General features: G+C 36.7%; 5 protein-coding genes and 1 pseudogene across 6 annotated transcripts; 4 read left to right on the forward strand and 2 right to left on the reverse strand.

Annotated features, from left to right (window-relative positions):
* Positions 1-3,642: 3,642 nt before the first annotated feature.
* Positions 3,643-4,092, forward strand: LOC147298519 (uncharacterized). Its single transcript, XM_086230007.1, has one exon. It carries the CDS (start codon positions 3,643-3,645, stop codon positions 4,090-4,092), a length of 450 nt encoding a protein of 149 aa, XP_086086133.1.
* A 3,021-nt stretch (positions 4,093-7,113) lies between these two features.
* Positions 7,114-7,596, forward strand: LOC147298520 (uncharacterized). The gene has a single exon (XM_086230006.1). The coding sequence runs from the start codon at positions 7,114-7,116 to the stop codon at positions 7,594-7,596; it is 483 nt and encodes a 160-aa protein (XP_086086132.1).
* A 3,018-nt stretch (positions 7,597-10,614) lies between these two features.
* Positions 10,615-12,436, forward strand: LOC147298521 (Pectin lyase-like superfamily protein). The gene is made up of 4 exons (XM_086230005.1): positions 10,615-11,352; positions 11,760-11,863; positions 11,977-12,115; positions 12,218-12,436. The coding sequence occupies exons 1-4, from the start codon at positions 10,624-10,626 to the stop codon at positions 12,434-12,436; spliced, it is 1,191 nt and encodes a 396-aa protein (XP_086086131.1). The 5' UTR covers positions 10,615-10,623.
* A 332-nt stretch (positions 12,437-12,768) lies between these two features.
* LOC147298522 (wall-associated receptor kinase galacturonan-binding protein) lies at positions 12,769-14,049 on the reverse strand. 2 transcript variants are annotated; one of them, XM_086229485.1, is made up of 2 exons: positions 13,132-14,049; positions 12,769-13,020 (listed from the first exon to the last, which is right to left on the reverse strand). In XM_086229485.1, the coding sequence occupies exons 1-2, from the start codon at positions 13,979-13,981 to the stop codon at positions 12,893-12,895; spliced, it is 978 nt and encodes a 325-aa protein (XP_086085611.1). In that variant the 5' UTR covers positions 13,982-14,049; the 3' UTR covers positions 12,769-12,892. The 2 variants fall into 2 exon arrangements, with proteins under 2 accessions (XP_086085611.1, XP_086085610.1); XM_086229484.1 differs by having other exon boundaries at positions 12,769-13,062.
* A 1,082-nt stretch (positions 14,050-15,131) lies between these two features.
* On the reverse strand, positions 15,132-16,128 carry LOC147298523 (receptor-like protein 9DC3; annotated as a pseudogene).
* A 356-nt stretch (positions 16,129-16,484) lies between these two features.
* Positions 16,485-18,400, forward strand: LOC147298524 (cytochrome P450 736A117-like). Its single transcript, XM_086253811.1, has 2 exons — positions 16,485-17,579; positions 17,675-18,400. Exons 1-2 carry the CDS (start codon positions 16,614-16,616, stop codon positions 18,281-18,283), a joined length of 1,575 nt encoding a protein of 524 aa, XP_086109937.1. The 5' UTR covers positions 16,485-16,613; the 3' UTR covers positions 18,284-18,400.
* Positions 18,401-19,824: the final 1,424 nt, after the last annotated feature.

Raw genomic sequence — 19,824 nt, forward strand, 5'->3', positions numbered from 1 at the left:
ACATATTTAATAGCTCTTTCGTTTATTTACTTCAATAAATTATTAATATGCTTATTAAGTTATTATATAATACTATTATGTTAGTAATAGTGTAATACCATAAATAATAAACTTTTAAAATTATAGACAACATTACAACTATAATAAAACATAAATGTACATATGTTTTATTATATATTTTATTACATATTTTTATAAACAAACGATGCAATTGTGTTGTTAACGATCCGAATCGTTCAAATTTTAGTTTCTCACTCAAAAATAATTCGTGCAAAAAATTAGCTCAGTCGGAGATATAAAAGTGACATAATGGTGGTCGAATTAATGAACGATCGTGGTTTTTCTAATGATGATCGAATGGGTAGATGAATTTCGATTTAGCCGATTTTTTGTAAGGATGATCTTTGACTATGAACATAGAAAATGAACGGGTCAGATTGTTGAAATCACGTTGTGGTCTTCATAATTATAGAAACAACAAGATTTCAACGGGAAAGTTATTAGAATTATACTCTTCAAGTGTATTTATATGTAGAAGCTCACATATCGATCATGTTTTTAACGATCCGAACCGTTCAAACTTTAGTTCCCCACTCAACAAGAATCCTTGCAAAAAATTAGATCAATCTGAGATGTAAAAGTGACGTAACGGTGGTCGAATTAATGAATGATCGTGGTTTTTCTAATGATAATCGAACATTCGAATGGGTAGATGAATTCCTATTTGGCCGATTTTTTGTAAGGATGATTTTTGACTATCAAAATATAAAATGAACGGTTCAGATCGTTGAATTAATGAACGATCGTGATTTAATAACTTTAATTATAGTTGTATTATAAAAGTTTATTATAATAACTTTAATAACTATAGTTGTACATTTGTAATGTTGTATATAATTTTAAAATCTCATATTTTATTCATGTTTGATTCACAACATAGCCAAAATCCTATATTTTTTTATTGAAGATATATTGTGTGTAAATGAGCTTTGGGTCGGGCCTAAGCGAGCGGGCTTTGGGCAGGCCTAAACGGGCTGGGCTACGAGCGCCCCGTGGGCTTATGGTATTACACAGTTTACACTATTACTATTTACTAACATTATATGATTATAGTATTATATTATAACTTAATAAGCATATTAATAATTTATTATAGTATACAAATAAAAAACCTATTAAATATGTTCTTATTCACCAATTAGACAAATAAACTAGTCAGCTTAGTTGGTTGAGAGTTGAAGTTTGTTCTATGAGGTCTCATGTTTGATTCATAACATAGCCAAAATCCTATATTTTTTTATTGAAGATATATTGTGTGTAAATGGGCTTTGGGCCGGGCTTAAGCGGGCCGGGCTTCGGGCGGCTTGTGGGCTTCAAGGGGATGGCCCAAGCCCAGCCCAATGACTATTCGGGCCGGGCTGGCTCAAATTTCGGGCCAAATCGGGCTTCGGGCCCAATGGGCCGGGCGGGCTTCGGGCCTTAGGCTTTTTGGTGATCCCTAGCTTGGAGTAGTTGTTTGGGTTCTGTGCTGCTTTGGTTTCTTGGGGTCAGTTTTGACCTTTGCTTTTCTCTTTTGGTCGGAAGTTTTGACATTTGTTGCTTTGTTCTATGCTACGTTCTTATTTGTCGGATTTTTGGGCATTCAACTCAAAACTAATCAGTAATAAGCGTAGAGGTTTAACTTTTTATAATTAAATCACTAAGCAAGATTATATTTTTTTTAACACACTCTCGCACGGTGTCACTCAATGTTAACATGTAGACAATTCATATTGGATAACGTCGAACTTTCCTTTGAACTTCTATGAAATTCGTTTATGACCACACAAAAAACAAAAAAAAATTTATACTATATATAATTATATGCGAAATAAGACATCAAATGCCTCTAATAATTAATCCATACCTAAGCCAGAGTTTGAATCCTTTCTCTCCTTCGCCTCTTTTGTAAAAAAATAAAAAATAACAATGCTTTGATATCTCGTTCGCCTATTATTAAAACAATAATCAATATATAAAATGTGCATGAACATATATAATTTAGCCAGGTTAATTAAACTAATTAGCTTATAACGAATTGGTTGGTATTCAAGTGGATGGTCCAGATCGAGGTCTCACCCTCCTTGAAGCTCCTTAATTAATTGCCACATATTGGTCAAATATTATTCTATGTGATTTTAAAAGCTAGTATATATTATAAAGAAATAATTACTGATAACTACATATTTCCTATGGTTTTTAACTTTTAGTACCACTATTATTAATATATAATAATTAGGTTAGTTTTATTAACAATTAGGTTAGTTTGACTGCATGGGCTTTAGTTGACTGCAGCTGAGTGGGCTCCTTTTTAATTTCTGTTTCTTGTTTGCTCTCTTGTTTCTTTCCTGGCCTCTTCTTTGCATATTTCTTTGTTTGACTTGGAGGTTGTTCGGCCTGAGTTTGTCCCTCCTGACTTTGGTCATTTTTCTTGAGTTTCTGTAGTCTTGGTGATGACCTTGTTCCCTTCCTTTCTATAGGTACTTTTTTTCTTGCTCCAATTTTGAACTTTCGTTTTGTTGGACTCTCATTTGATTTTGTCATCTGCATAGGAATAGTAAAGAGAAAGTTAATTGAAACTGCAACATTTTGAATTGAAACTGCAACATGTTTAATTGAAACTGCAACATTTTTCAACTGAAACTGCAGATTATATCACAAATTGAAACTATAACATATTATTCTACAAATTGACCTTTCATGTTATTAATGAAACTGCAACATTTTGAATTGAAACTGCAGAGTATACCACAAATTGAAACTAGAATTAATTATCCTAGGCTACCATTAATGAAACTGCAACATTTTTGAATTGAAACTGCAACATTTTTCAACTGAAACTGCAGATTATATCACAAATTGAAACTATAACATATTATTCTACAAATTGACCTTTCATGTTATTAATGAAACTGCAACACTTTGAATTGAAACTGCAGAGTATACCACAAATTGAAACTAGAATTAATTATCCTAGGCTACCATTAATGAAACTTGGGCGTGGTGTCCGCAAAAGAATATTAGCATTGTGGTAGTTGGCCCGCAAAGAAAGAAAGTGGCTTTAGGTGGTTTTGGTTAATAATTTGTGGTATCAGTACCTGCATGTTAACGCACTCTATTATAAAAGGTCAACAGATTTGGGCTACAAGTGCTTCTGTAACGGTCTTTCCGTTTGGAAAAATGGACTGCTTTGGTTTCTTGGACCCTTTGGAAACAAGAATGGCGGGCATATGAGCTCACGTAATTACCAACTTGCATGCACGAGCACAAGGAAATAAGGCGATCTAGCCTAATCAGCTGCCTACCTTATTAGATACATAAGAAATTTGTGTTTCTTTTTTCATGATATTCACCTAATTATTTTTAATTAGTCCCAGGTATTTCTTCGGAAGGCTAACTTCGTTTACTTAAACATTTTGTAGCCCTTTGAATTAGACCAACCCATTAAGGTCATGAATAGTATTCATCATATGCATGCTCTAGCTCTCTATTTATACCTCTTCAAGCCTACATGTTTCTCCATCAATCCAAAGCATTCATTAATCATTCATATTAATTTCCCTTTCGAACTCTCTCTCTCTCTCTCTCTAATTAACCATGATCATGATGAAGAGCCTCAATGTTTTCTTTCTGCTAGCCATGTTGATGGCTTTAGCAGTCATTACTATCTCTGAAGAGTCAAGTACATTCCTCAATAGTAATGAGGAAAACAGTGTTACAAACTATGATGAAAGCTCTGATGATGATCAAGAAAAGACCTTCCTCAGGGGAACAGGTCGCTTCCTTGCCTCTCGGCCGGTCACATGCGACAAATACCCTAAGGTTTGCCGAGCCTCAGGCAGCGCCCGACCGGATTGCTGCAAGAAGAAATGTGTGGATACAAAGACAGACAGAGCCAACTGTGGAAAATGTGGGAAGAAGTGCAAGTACTCAGAGATATGCTGCAAAGGCAAGTGTTTGAACCCAATGTCTGACAAGAAAAACTGTGGAAGCTGCAACAACAAGTGCAAGAAAGGCAGTACATGTGCTTATGGGATGTGCAGCTATGCATAGAATTGAAGCAGACTTCAACCTGAGAATTAGGTTTAATTTACAATATTTGTGGAGCTATACTTTAATGATTTATTTATTTCTTTTATTCAAAGTACAGCAATATATGTACTTGAAATAATTAGTTAGAATAAGGCTGTGAATTTGTGTATTTGTGTGCAATGAATAAGGGCTAGCTAGCTAGCTAGCTAGTCATCACCATTTGATGGGCCGGCTTTGCCAATTAATGGTTATTAGTTTATATTTTCTTTCATTTAGTTCTTGTATAAAAAATAAATTAATAATATCTCTTAATTATTAAGTGATTCTTATTTTAATTTGTTGATCTTACTTTTTCTAGCGTTTATGAGATTTGAATTCAAAAGATTCCTCTACAAAGGAGAAATTATGTGCTGTCACTAAACCAAATGGTCATTAGCGTTAATATTACTTATAAGATGCTGTTGTTGATCCTATTACCCTAATTATCCATATGAAAGGAGATCGGTTTTCTTCTCTCTTACATGTTTATTTACAAATTTAGATTCTCTATTGTCCTTATTTTTGTTTGGTTTTATCATATTCATGGAATATAAATCTAAATATTGTAAATATACAGATGTAATCTCACTCACGCTTTTAGGTTAACTATGAATCTATTTCATTTTTTATTTTCTAACCTTAATATTAAAAAAAGCTGAGAACCTGGATTCTATATTTGCACGCAGGTGGGGACATGGAATCTCTCGTTCATTCATGTCACTCTTGCAACTTGCAAGAAGGCCCATAGACCGATATAAGCCCTTGGTTGTAAGGCCCATATATAAGCTAGGCCTTGAAATGAGGCCCATATAACATCAATGGGTTTGCTAGCTACCGTACGTATTTTGCAAGGAAAAGCCATTCTGGCATTCTTGTACGTTTATTTATGTTTTGGTTGGCGCATCAGATATAATCAAACAATGCGACAAGTGCAGGCCGTAGCTGGGACAACATATTCTTTGCAAAGAAATGGGAATACTCATATTATAATTTAATAGAACACGCTAAAACAGCATATGCCAAAGTTTTTGTATCAAAAGTTGGTCCCAACTTATACTTAATTGCTAATTTGCCAAATTATTTTAATTAAATTATTGTTGTTATAATTGAGTGTGGCGTGGAAACTTAGGGGAGTGTTAGGATCGATGCCTCAATAACATTGATTTTTCATGTCAATTATAATAATGAAATTTGTTATTTACACCTTATAATTATTTGTCGTGTAAGTCTTTTTAAGAACTTATCTATCCTTTTTTAAATCTTACAAAATATAAATTAAATTACAAAAGATTAAGATTTAAAAACCTCCAAATTAGGAAAACCTATAGCTAGATCTTTGAAAAAAAAAATACAAATGATTTCATCACAGAAAAAAGTTAGCCTTTACTTATTGAATACAAGCAGATTAATCCAGCAAAGAAGGCAACGTACATGTACTAGGAGGGATAGTACTGGAATGGGATCTTTACTCTGATTGAATTTAACTCAACGAGGACGAAGAAGGAGAATTCGATGAACTGCTTCCCATAGAGTTTTGCATACCACTGCAACCAAAAGACACATATTGTTAGGCTGCTTTAGCTGAAGAGGCTTCGACCGAAAAATTAAGTACCCTAACCCCAATTCACCTAATACCTATGAAATAAATGAGAAAAAATAAATTGATTGATAGAAGAAGCATGCTCTTTTGGACTATTGGAGAGAAGAAGCATGCTTTTTGGACTATTGGAGAGAAGAAGCAGGTTGGAGTTTAAGAGAGAGAAGACTCGACTTAAGTAGTTTGATCGACTTGGATAGATAGAGCCTCCTCCCTTCAAGGTGTTGCAGACTTGCAGTTTCTTTCTTTTTTTTCTTTTTTGGTTTTGATAGAGATGAAGAATGTTAACATATAGTTTTTTTAAACAATAATTTGATTGTATTGAGTAATTATAGATAATAATTTGATAATATAAAATCTTAATACAAGTAAGAATTACTGTGTCATTGGTTTTGTGATGGGTAAGATCATCTTTCAATAAAAAATAATTTTAATTTGATATTGTAAATTAATAGTGATGTGTATGATCACATAAAATTAATTAGTGATATGTACCAATTAATTTTGCAACATAGGATTGAGGCACAAATTAAGGCACAATTATTGAGGGCCCAAATTAATCTTTTCCATTTAACTTATTAGTACTATAGAAAGGAATTAGTGTTACGTTTTGTAAGTATTTTGGTGAAATAATTTCCATAGTCAATCTAGCGCCACATGACAAAAAATTTCACAAATGCAAAGGGTGCCCTTGAGATATACATAAATTAGAAAAAAATAAAATAAATAATATTTTAGTTTATTAAAGAGCATATTACACATTTTTCTTTCAAGAAGTTGGACTACGTATACTAAAGACGAGTCCACTTTGGTTTCCTTGAAATAAGAAGGGGGGCTTCAGCTAGAGCTTGAGCTGATGATCACGAACTTTTTACTAGACATGCAGATTTGTAAAGTCACTTTGTATGCAGTGCATTTGGATAACAGTACGTAATTACCAACATTTATATATATACACGAGTCCAAGGAAATTAATAAGCTAGGAGAGCTTGCCTAACCTATCTAGCTAATATACCTACCTGTTATATACCTTACTATATAAGCAATTTCTGCATGTTTTTTGTTCATATTCACCTAATAATTTGGAGGATAATATATATATATATTCTCTGGAAGCCTAATATTGTTTACTATGAATTAACGTTTTGTGGCCCTCAATTTGAATTAATTAGACACCAACCAATTAAATGGACTACATGAATATATATAAATTCATATACAAATTACGTACTCATGCAATATTGACATTAAAATAAATTAAACTCATGCAATATTATTCCCCACGTTGACCTTTGTCAGTCCTCATATTTCTTAGTTCTCTATATATACCTTGCTTCTCCATCCAAATTAAGCATCAAGTACTCATACTTTCACCATTGTATCACACACCAAGTATATATTCAAACATGAAATCCCTCAAGGTTTTGGTCATGTTTGTGCTAGCTTTAGCGATTACTCTCTCTGCTGCAACACCACTAGATGATCTAGACGAAGAAGAGTCCTTCTTCAGTGAGGAAAATGGTGCTAAAGATGAAACCTATGATGATCTCCCAATATTGGCCAAAAGCCAAGATGAAGAAACGACTTCTCTTAGAGGAATAAGCCGTTTCCTTGCTTCTCGGGGGGCAGTGACATGCGACAAAAACCCTAAGGTTTGCGGAGTGGGTGCAGCAGCAGGCAGCCATAAATATTGTTGCCACAAGAAGTGTGTGAATTTGAAGACGGACAGAGCCAACTGTGGGAAGTGTGGGGTGAAATGCAACCACTCGGAGATATGCTGCAATGGCCATGTTGTGAAGCCTTTCTCTGACAAGAAGCACTGTGGGAGCTGCGACAACCATTGCAAGAAAGGCATTGCGTGTGATTTGGGGATTTGTGGCTATGCATAGAAGTGTTCATACTTCATATGCATATAATATGTTGATTAATTTATGTATTTGCTGTCTAATTTGCTCAAATCAAGTAGATCGAGCTTCATGTACTTGAAATAAGTTGGTGAGAATTTTAAGGCTGTATATGAATTTGTGTATGTGCACGTACGACGAATAAGGGCTAGCATATAAGCTAGGTAGTCATCACCATTTGACGGGAAGGGCTTTGTCAGTTAATGTTTATTTAGTTTCAATTATCTTTTAGTTGTTGGTAAAGAATATATATACAGATCAATAAATTTTGAATTTCTCTCTCTCTCTCTCTCTCTCTCTCTCTCGTTGTTTTTTGTTGATGGCAGTACTAGAACCGTAGAACGTACGTTAAGTTGAGTTGTTTCTTTTGTTGATATTTATAACGTAATTATCTAATTTATTTGTCATGTGCATGTGGTACGTCCTTTGGTTAGTTTGTTCTTGCTGTTTTGGTGCTGGTTGTGTTTTCTGCTGTTTTGCTATTTGGTTTTCATTTGTTCTGGCTGTCCTTATATTTGTTGCTTTATTAATGAAATGCTTTATTTTGTGGTAAAAAAAAAATGCTCAGAAAATTTGATTTCTCTAACATTATTCTTCTTGTTTCATTAATTATTTCAATCTCCTATATATGTTACTCTCTTTCTCTTCGCTTACGGCCTTATGAGAGGGCTAAGTAAAAAAAATAGGAGAATATAGAACAACAAGAATACAACCAAAATAAGCATATATAAAAGAAGAAGCACACATATCTTAAATTTTCTAATTAAGAGAGAATTGTGTTTTTGTTTGATAGATACCTTCGACATCTACCATTGACTTTGTACTTCAAGTTTGTAATATTTATACTACCGCAAGATGAACTTTAATTTAAGACTCTCATTAATTAAAGTTACATATATTAACCAACACAAATATATATATAACACTAATTAATTAATTGATTATTCCTATATATCAATTGAATACTCTAACATATGTCTTTAGTTTGCTTAATTTGTACATATATTGGATCCTCTCTATGAGCGTGCATAGTATGTGGGTATCCCTCACCATTTCGATTGCATAGTTCCAATTGTTGAGAGAAATCTCATATTGAAGATGTGAGGGTCTTGCTAGTGCCTTATAAGCTAGGGTTTGGGCTACTTCTACTATTGCCAATTGGTTTTGAAATAGATGCCTAGAGTTCTTCATGGTATTAGAGAAGGTTATCCACGTGATGCACCTATACATGCTCTCACGTCACCCAACATTAATTGTCCACATGTTAGGGCTTAAATGACGTCACACGTGCGAGGGCATGTTGAGAGTAATGTTGAGCAATGTCCCACATCGGAAAACTAGAGCTTAGTATATGTGCTTATAAGTCTTAAGCCTCTCCACTCATTGCCAATTGGGGTTGAATGCTCTAATTCTATCATTGTATCAGAGCTTGGTTATCCGCGTGTAAGGTCCAACGGTTACACGTGCTCACACGTCACTCAATACAATTTGTTCACGTGTAAGGCTCAAAATCTCGTCACACGTGCGGGAGCGTGTTGGGGGTAATGTGGAGCAATGTCCCACATCGGAAAACTCGAGCTTTGTATATGTGCTTATAAGTTTTGGGGCCTTTCCACCCATTGCCAATTGGTTTTTTTTCGCCAATTGGTTTTGGGATAGATGCCTAGATTCCTTCATGGTATCAGAGCAGGTTATCCACTTGATGCGCCTAACGCCATATGTGCTCCCACGTCACCTTATATAAATTGTCCACATGTTAGGGCTGAAATGACGCCACACGTATAGGGGCATATTGAGAGAAATCCCACATTGAAGATGTGAGGGCCTTGCTAGTGACTTATAAGGGTTTGAGCTACTCCTCCTATTGCCAATTGGTTTTGGGATGGATGCCTAGATTTCTTCATGGTATCAGAGAAGGTATCCACGTGATGCGCCTATACGTGCTCCCACGTCACCCAACATTAATTGTCCACATGTTAGGGCTTAAATGACTCCACACGTGCGAGGGCGTGTTGAGAGTAATGTTGAGCAATGTGCTCTAATTCTATCATTGTATCAGAGCTTGGTTATCCGTGTGTAAGGTCCAACGGTCACACGTGCTCCCATGTCTCCCAATACAATTTGTTCACGTGTAAGGCTCAAAATCTCGCCACACGTGCGGGAGCGTGTTGAGAGTAATGTGAAGCAATGTCCCACATTGGAAAACTAGAGCTCAGTATATGTGCTTATAAGTCTTGGGCCTCTCCACCCATTGCCAATTGGTTTTTTCGCCAATTGGTTTTGGGATGGATGCCTAGATTCCTTCATGGTATCAGAGCAGGTTATCCACTTGATGTGCCTAACGGCCATACGTGGGAACACGTCACCCTATATAAATTGTTCACATGTTAGGGCTTAAATGACGCCACACGTACGGGGGCGTATTGAGAGAAATCTCACATTGAAGATGTGAAGGCCTTGCTAGTGACTTATAAGGGTTTGAACTACTTCTTCTATTGCCAATTGGTTTTGGGATGAATGCTTAGATTTTTTCACCAATCTTAATTTAATATTACATAATTAATTTTTTAAAATTTTCCTTCAGACTCGGAGGAAATATTATATCTCTTTTAAACTAGCCTCCCATATTAAAGCAAAATAAAAGTAAACTACCCTCCCAGAAAATATTCTTCTCCCTTATCCTCACCATTCCCCACTGAAATATAATTCCCACATAAAAACTATTGAAATATATTCATAGAATTAGGAAGTCCATAAAAAAGTAAGAGTCAACCCGCCCAATTAGCTTGATCGTACGTGAAACCACGTTTTTTGAAACCCCAAAGATCTTACCAAACAACAAATTAACAGAAACAAAAGCGCGCATAACCGGCCTCTAATTAAATCGTGTGCACCATCTTCTAATCATGAGTCAATATCACCTATTTAATTCATATTCTCTATCTATATATCCTCATTAATTGTGTAGTACTCCTAGCTAATTGTCTTCAGTCTTCCCTCCATAAGCTAGCCATGGCCTCCCAAGCCCCTCTCATTTTGCTAATTTCATGTTTAGTAGTAACCTACTGTGCTCCAACATTGCAAGCCTATTCTTCAAGCAACTACATTCCCAAAGCCCCATCAAACGACCTTGTTCCCAAGGAAAATACCATCATCACAAACGTAGTAGACTCATGCTGGCGCAGCAAGTACGATTGGGCAACCAATCGCCGCGCCTTGGCTGACTGCGCAGTAGGCTTCGGCAAAGACGCATTGGGAGGAAAATATGGGAGTATTTATGTGGTCACCACCCCGTTGGACGACCCTGTAAACCCTAAACCCGGAACCCTCCGTTATGGTGTGATCCAAACGCAGCCACTTTGGATCGTTTTTGCCAAGGACATGGTTATCACGCTGAAGAATGAGCTTATCCTGAATAGCTTTAAGACCATAGATGGTAGAGGGGCTAATGTAGAGATTGCGTACGGGCCATGCATAACGGTGCAGGGGGTTAGCCATGTTATCATACATGGGATAAGTATTCATGATTGTAAGCCCGGGAAGGCTGGCATGGTTAGGAGCACTCCTACACATGTTGGGCAACGTCTAGGGTCTGATGGAGACGCCATTAGTATCTTTGCTTCGTCGCATGTTTGGGTTGACCATTGCTTTCTGGCACGCTGCAGTGATGGCCTCATCGATATCATCCATGCTTCCACTGCCGTCACCATCACAAACAACTATTTCTCTCAGCATGATAAGGTAAGCAGAAACAGGTTATATATATATGATCATATTTTTCTCTGTTTTGTATTATGTTTAGATCGTCCAATAGTCAATTCAAAAAGATATCAAGTTGAGAAATCAGTTAAAAGGGAGGTGATACAAATTTATTTCGACTCACATCTCCATTCTAAAAAAAATGAGTCATTTGTGAAGCTACGTGTACCTACTTAATTTATTCGAATCTAAAAATGTCACATTGTGTTACACAAATAGTAGTACTTAAGGGGACAATTGCTCTGAAACTGTTTTCTAACCAATTAATAATTGGTTTAGTAATATTTCTCTGTGTTTGAATCCCTCTTCCCACAAATTAAAAAAATAAAAAGTACGTGGACAATTGCTCCTGTACTGTTTTCTAACCAATTAAGTTGTGCTAATTTCAGGTGATGCTGCTTGGGCACAATGACCAATATACTGCAGATAAAGTTATGAAAGTCACAATAGCCTTCAACCGTTTTGGGGCTGGCCTTATCGAAAGGATGCCACGGTGAGGGAGACTAGCTTATTTGCTTGTTCATTAATTACCAATCATAATTAATTTGTTGGAGTGATTAATACAAATTAGTCTCATATATGTCATACATTGAATTGAAATAACAGGGTGAGGTTTGGCTATGCCCATGTCGCAAACAATAGATATGACGAGTGGCACATGTACGCCGTTGGTGGCAGTGCTAATCCAACCATTTTCAGTGAAGGAAACTACTTCATAGCTCCTAATAACCCTGTTGCCAAAGAGGTATACATCACATTTCAGAACAACTTATGGCACTTACTTTAATTAGTACATGAATGTTTGATTTATGGCATCATATATATACTTGGGTTTTTGGCATTACAGGTTACCAAGAGAGAGGCAGGGGGAGGTTGGAAGAACTGGAAATGGAGGTCTTCCAACGATGTGTTCCAAAATGGTGCTTATTTTGTTCAATCTGGGTGGGGAAGTTGTTATCCACTTTACTCTAAAACACAGTCGTTTAAGGTAGCTAAAGGATCCATGGTTCCAGCTTTGACTTCAAATGCAGGTCCTCTGCGCTGCATTGTTGGTAAAGCATGTTAATTTGGCTATACCATATATAGCTTTTTCCACTTTTTGGTTTTTGTTTTTGTTTTTGTTTTTCCTGCCCCTTTATGGCTTTTTTGTAATTGAAGCTCTGTACATTGGCTTCTTGAATGTTTGGAAGCTTGTATGTACATGTAGCACTCTGGCAGTAGTCATAAAAAGAACTTGTATCTACTGATCTGTATTATTAATCTTGAAAATCTATTGTCTGTGAGTCTATCCAAAGTGTATATACACAATCGATATATGGTACTAGTTAATTAAATGCTAATCATAGTGAACAATGTAAGAAATTAATAGTACTCGCTTGTTTATATATAATAAGCACCATGATGTGCCTCTCCATGGTATCATTGTCTGTCTCAATTTTGTTGTGCAAAAAGCAACTACAAAAATAAAAAAAGATAAAGAAAGAAGGTGGAATATGATTCACTTTGGTTTGAAGTCTGTGTTTCAGAAAAGCCTATTCTCATTGCTCTGAACCCCACATGTTACTGGTGCTTTAGCTCTCACTTTCTTCAAGTACCAAATTCCAGCTCCAATTCCAAAGGCTCCTGCAACCGACACTCCACTAATCGTCCCTGCAATTACTCCATTCCTCCTATGCTCAGAAATGCTATGATCTGCACAATTAAATATTGTAATTAAATCATCAAATGCTTGATACAAATTAATGGCTCAATTAAACTTACCCTTACAATAAGTAGTCACATTTCCGCGACCACACAGGCACAAGAAATTCTGTGTTTTGGTGTCGAACCCACATGTCCCACCTCCTTTGGACATGTCCTGACACTGGAGGCATCGGGTGGTGACCGGAATGTCAAAATCAATCCGAATCCCATATTCGGGGACTTGATCATCAGGCTGCAGAGTTTCACCAGTGTTTCTCCAATGCACACTAGTATAACTAGCACAATACTTCAACATCAGCCTCAGAGACTCAGTGGCTTTGGGATAGTAAGAACAGCAAGAACTGCCACTCAATGCCGAGGCACACTCAGGCAAGTGCCTGCAAAGATAGCTAGAACTGTCACATGATGAGTCACACTTCTCGGGGAACCTCTCGCAGAAGATAGGCTTTGGTTGAACGATCACATTTTCTTCACTGCAATTGAAGAAGAGGTAGTCGTTTTGAGGGGAAAGTGACAAATGTGTGCTGGTGTCGAGGCTAAAAGGCCTTGTGGGTCGAAAACTGTCACCATCTAGGCAATTCCACATGAAAGGGTCAATGACAAGAATGTGAGGATCAGAGTAGCTTATGCTCTTTACTGGGTATCTTCCGGAGGGTGTTCGGAGCTCGAGTTTGGACGAATCGGAGCAGACGAGGATGTGTTTGTAGTAAGGGCTGCCACAGCCATCATCAATGCCAAAAGGGTAGTTGATAGGGATGTTGCCACAAGAAGTTCTGCAGAGGCTGGCTTGAGAAGCTGTGATGGTGAGAAATGGGAGGGTGAGTAAAATGAGTAAGACAAACATAGAATTTGACTTTGATGAAGGACTAATTTCTGCTATGGGTCTGTAGGTGAAGAGAGAACCCATTAGAGATATGATAAGAGGCTTAGTGATGGTGAGCAAACAAAAGAATTGGCAGTTTAAGCAAAGGAGGTAAGATGAGTAAAGATTTGATGTTCGCTTTAATATCTTCTCTTTTCTGCTTTTGCTTCCTCTTATAATTAAAGTGAGCAAGTTTCATGGAAGTGTGGTGACAGTGGTGGTACTAGAGTGGCCATTGGGTTTGGAATATTTCTTTTTGTTGGGGGATTGACTTCACCTAACCTACTAAAATGGGCTTGGGCTAATCCTGAAATTTGGATTGGGCCAAGAACTCAATTGCTAATCCTGAAATTTGTTTCATAGTCAAACACTGAATTCCAACCCACTTCCTTTTTGGCCTTTTTACCTTTACTAACCTAATGACAACAGAAGGCTAAGTGCATTTTCTACCACACCACATTCAGTGCCAGGTGGTGTCCAAGCCAACTTAAAATCGGTGATGTTTGCAGTTTCATATACTGGCTACCATGAAGAGGTTAGAGATGGCTGAAGCACCTATACTCAAGTTGTTTGCAATTTTATACACAGGGTTGGATGAAACCCACAGAAGTGAAGAGGATTATGTGAGATGTATTAAAATTAGAAAAAAATGATATGTAATTATCATTCATAAAGTTATCTACACATAATAATATGCCTAAAATCATTGTTAAACTCTGTAATGCAAATGTTCTAAAAGGACAGAATTTGATTCAGATGCTCATTGGAACTTTGCTAATACTTCTTATTTTAACTGATTTCCTCTACAGCCGTGCAGATCAATTTCTTTGGGTTGGCAATCCAATAGTCTGTGGAAAGTAAGTTAAAGGTGACATAAACAGGGTAGTAAGTGAGTGACCATTGTTGATGGTGGTTTAGCGATTATAGAAGGTAATAGTTTTCACTCACCACTGATACATACATAAACTTGCTGATTAAGGCAAATAAATGTCACATTTTTTGTCAAAGGATAAACATGCATTTGAAACATTTTATTTTTGTCAAAGGATATTCGTTAACGCCCAAAGGCCCCAAGAAGAAACAGATAGGCCCAAAAAAAAAAAAAAAAGAATCCAAAAAATACAGCAGAAGACGATTAAGACAACAAAGGAGCATTTATGATACAGACAACAACAAAATATCGACACCACCAGAATCTAGCAAAAGTATCGAAAACCCCATAAGCAACAGAAACCAAAAGGAGACCAGAAGATAATTAATACCAAACCAGCTCAACTTCACAAGTGGACTCTCCATGGTAACATTCATTTGGTAAATTATTTAGCATAAAAAAGACATAATGGAACCACTTGTAACCATTTACACAAAACAGCATCACTAATTTCTACATCAAATATGCATGCACATGCACTACTCATGCAGTAGTACTTGAGCTGGTCCTCTGCTTTAATCTTTCCACCATTTGCTCCGCAGTTCTCTTGCAGCCACTTTCACAAACCAATCAACTTTTCTATTCGACAGTACAAGATATCCTGTAGAAATTCCAATCACAATTCCACATCCAGACCCCATCATTACTGTTTTCCAATCAATTCCATTCTTATCTTCTCCCTCAAAGGATGATGCTGGAGGTTGATGTTCCCCCTCATTGTTGCATGTTTTGGAAAGTGGAACTCCACACAATCCCAAATTCCCACTATATGAATCCTTGTCGAATGTGTATGTCAAATTGCTTACCACTTGGTATGGACCCAACAAATTGGTTTTCTGAAAGGTTCAATTTTTCAAGGAATGTCAAGTTTGCTAATTACCTTGGAATCTCACCAACAAGCCTGTTTGAGTAGATTTCCAACCATTCAAGATTAGTCAGATTACCAAGCGAGGGTGGAATAGGGCCTGTGAGATTGTTATGAGACAAACTAAGCCCCTTGAGTGATTTCAGCTTGCCAATCACCTCTGGAATCTTTCCTTCGAAACCATTGCTTGAGAAATCAATGGTTGTGAAGATGGTTTGGATTCTTTCCATTTGAATGTAGGAGCCTTTCAGTACTACCATTACAGTGTCCTGATAATAACTATCTCCCATGTATTTGAGCCTATCTTCTCGTACGTTTATCATACCCATCAAGTTGTCAAAATAATTTGTTAGCAAAAGACCACTAAATTGATTGTGGGAGAGGTCCATAATTCGCAATTTTTGGTAAGGAATTACTTTGTGGATACAAAAGGATAATAACCAAGTTCCTGGTCCAAAGGAACTTTAGCCAAACTACATGTACCATAAGTGAACTTTAGTCAATTTTGATGTGCTCAAGAGCAATATTTACTTAAGACAAACCAACTGGGACCATTAACTTTGAGTAGCTCCAAATTGGTTTTCCAATGAAAGTTGCAAACCAGCAATTACTTTGTGGATACAAAAGGATAATAACCAAGTTCCTGGTCCACCATATACAATTACTTTGTGGATACAAAAGGATAACAACCAAGTTCCTGATCCACCATATACAATTACTTTTATGGATAATACTCCCTAATTTCTGAGGCGCCGGTTTTCTTATGAATGATCCAATTCTCTGCTCCGTACTAAGAAGAGGAAGATCTTTATTTAAACATAGGCATTTTGTTTTCCTATAGCACAAACACTTATTATACAGAAAACTAAGAAGAATAAAAGATGTTCAATCTCTTAAAAATGCTGCTGCAGGAGCTGAATATTGAAACATTCTTCTCAAGCTTGTTGCAACCTTTTTCCTTCACACTACTAGTTGTGCCCATTTTCCTCATCCTTGTATACAAATGGTCCTCCACTACTCCAACAAACTCACCACCTTCTCCACCAAAGCTCCCCATCATTGGACACCTTCACCTATTAGGCTCGTTCCCTCATCGCTCACTTCAAGCCTTATCTCAACGCCATGGCCCTCTCATGCTCCTCCATTTTGGAAGCATGCCAGTCCTTGTTGTCTCTTCAGCTGAGGCTGCCCGCGAGATCATGAAAACGCATGACATCACATTCTCTGACAGACCCAATTCCACCATCTTTGAGAAACTTCTCTACAATCGCAAAGATATCGCATCTGCACCTTATGGTGAGTATTGGAGGCAGGCAAAAAGTATATGTGTTTTAAATCTTTTGAGCAGAAAAAGGGTTCGGTCTTTTCGTGCTGTGAGAGAAGAGGAAACTAAATCCATGATCACCAAGATAAAGCAGTCCTCATCATCAGTTGTGAATTTAAGCGAAATGTTTATAACACTTACTAATGATATCGTTTGTAGAGTGGCTTTGGGGAGAAAGTACAGTGGTGATGAAGGTGGGAGGGTGTTTAAGGAGCTTTTGGGGGAGTTTGGAGAATTATTGGGAGGTATATTTATTGGGGACTATATCCCATGGCTTGCTTGGTTGAGGTATGTGAATGGTTTGAATGCTAGATTGGAGAAAGTAGCTAAGGAAGTTGATGAGTTTATAGATAGAGTGGTTCAAGAGCATATGGATACTAGTTCAAAGAGTGGAAATGATGACCATGTTCAAATTGAGAAGGAGGATGACCAAAAAGATTTTGTGGACGTTTTACTTGGGATTCACAAAGAAAACTTTCTTGGTTCTCTTATTGATAGAGTTAGCATAAAGGCTCTTGTCTTGGTAATTATCTCTCTCTTTCTCTATGTATTTGTATATATGTTAGAGGTTAAACTAATGTTTTATCAACTTTTTTTAATTAATCTATATTCTTGTAGGATATGTTTGCTGCTGGCACTGATACTACGTATACAGTCCTAGATTGGGCAATGACTGAGCTTTTAAGGCATCCAAGGGTCATGAACAAATTGCAGAGTGAGGTAAGGGAGATAGTTGGAGACAGAAGAGACATAACAGAGGATGATTTGGTTGGAATGCACTACTTGAAGGCAGTGATAAAGGAGACACTTCGTTTTCATCCTCCAATTCCATTACTAGTGCCCAGGGTGTCGACCCAAGATGTGAAAATAAATGGTTACAACATTAAAGCCAACACACAAGTTATGGTGAATGCATGGCAAATTGGAAGAGATCCCAAGTTATACAACAAACCGGAGGAGTACGAGCCAGAAAGGTTCTTGAATAGTGGTATAGATTATATAGGGAATGACTTCCAATTGATTCCATTTGGAGCTGGCAGGAGGGTCTGCCCAGGAATTCAGTTTGCCATGGCTGTCAATGAGATTGCTTTGGCAAATATTGTTCACAAGTTTGATTGGACATTGCCTGGTGGAGCAAGAGCAGAGGATTTAGACATGACCGAATCCACTGGTTTAACCATACATCGGAAATACCCTCTTAAAGCTATTCCTATTCCATATTCATGATGAAAGATAGAGGCAATATGTATGTATGTATGTATATCCAAAAACAACATTTCCCTTCGGAAAATTGCGAATCATAGACCTCTCCCACAATCAATTTAGTGGTCTTTTGCTAACAAATTATTTTGACAACTTGATGGGTATGATAAACGTACGAGAAGATAGGCTCAAATACATGGGAGATAGTTATTATCAGGACACTGTAATGGTAGTACTGAAAGGCTCCTACATTCAAATGTAAAGAATCCAAACCATCTTCACAACCATTGATTTATCAAGCAATGGTTTCGAAGGAAAGATTCCACCTTTGAGCCGTTTTGTCAAGAAGAATACGGATTCACCACCACCTGATCGAGAGTCATATGCAGCTCTCGGAATAGTCTCCACTTTCATATTGTGCTAATACTTTTAATGATTGGTTTACTATATATATATGTGCATTAGACCATGGGATAGGTATGTTAAAATTAATTAATAAATCCAGCTGCTCATCAGTTTTCAAATATGCTAATTATTCTAAAACTTATGGGACCAGCTAATTAAACACAGGATGTGAATTTTACTGAATGTCCATGCTCAATTGGCTACCTAGCTAGGAGATCACATAGTCTAGATTTTTATATATAACAGATCGAGGTGCCAGTAACCTTTCTTTTTATAACTAAACAAACGTAGTGCATGTATAAAAAGCATGAGCAATGCATGTATAAAAGCAGGAGTTCTGTCCAAACAGAAAGCATGCGTGAGTAGCGAATGCAAAATTTTCACCGAAATAATATTATACAAAACAACAAATTTTCAACTTCCTAGAGGTTGTACTTGCCCCCACTACATTGGGGACTCATGAGGTAGATATCTATTAGGAAAATGTTTAATGTACCAATTTATGTCGAATCAATTCATTTTAACGACTGAGTTTATCTTTTTTTTTTCCTCAGTTTTTTATTTATTTTTAACAAAATTCAATATGAGTATGACACTTAAATTGAATAAAGAAAGTTGAGAAAAAAGGTTGGTAAGTATAGCATTTTCCTATGTATTATGGGTGAGCTGAAGGCAGCTATTTATAAGAGTTGAGAATATATTACTTGTAGCACAGATATTTGAAAGAAATGGGCTTGGGCTTATCCTGGAATTTTGTTTTGGCAAGATCGTTTTTTTTCTTGCTGCCACCGCTCGTTTTTTGGGCTAAATCGATGATGCCACCAACTATAAAAGCCCAGTTAAGGATTTTGGACTGAGTCGAGGCCCAGCCTCCATTATCCAGTTGAGGACGTACTCCACAAATTGGCCCTTAATTTGTATTCCTAAAACTAAAATTTCTTTCCAAAATTGGAATTCTTGACCCAGATTATATGAAAAATACAAGGAAATATAATAAGACCATGGAATTTGACCCTATATATAAAGCCTCTTTCTATTGTATATGTGTTGAAAGTTGAAACCAGCAATATATGGTAGTAACTAGTAACCTTAAGAGAGAACCCAAGAATTGACAATTATAGAATATCTCTCTCTAACTTTAATTTAGGGTCGCTATGCTA

Source organism: Dryas octopetala, chromosome 1, assembly GCF_963921425.1.
Source record: "Dryas octopetala chromosome 1, drDryOcto1.1, whole genome shotgun sequence".
Classification (NCBI taxonomy): domain Eukaryota; kingdom Viridiplantae; phylum Streptophyta; class Magnoliopsida; order Rosales; family Rosaceae; genus Dryas; species Dryas octopetala.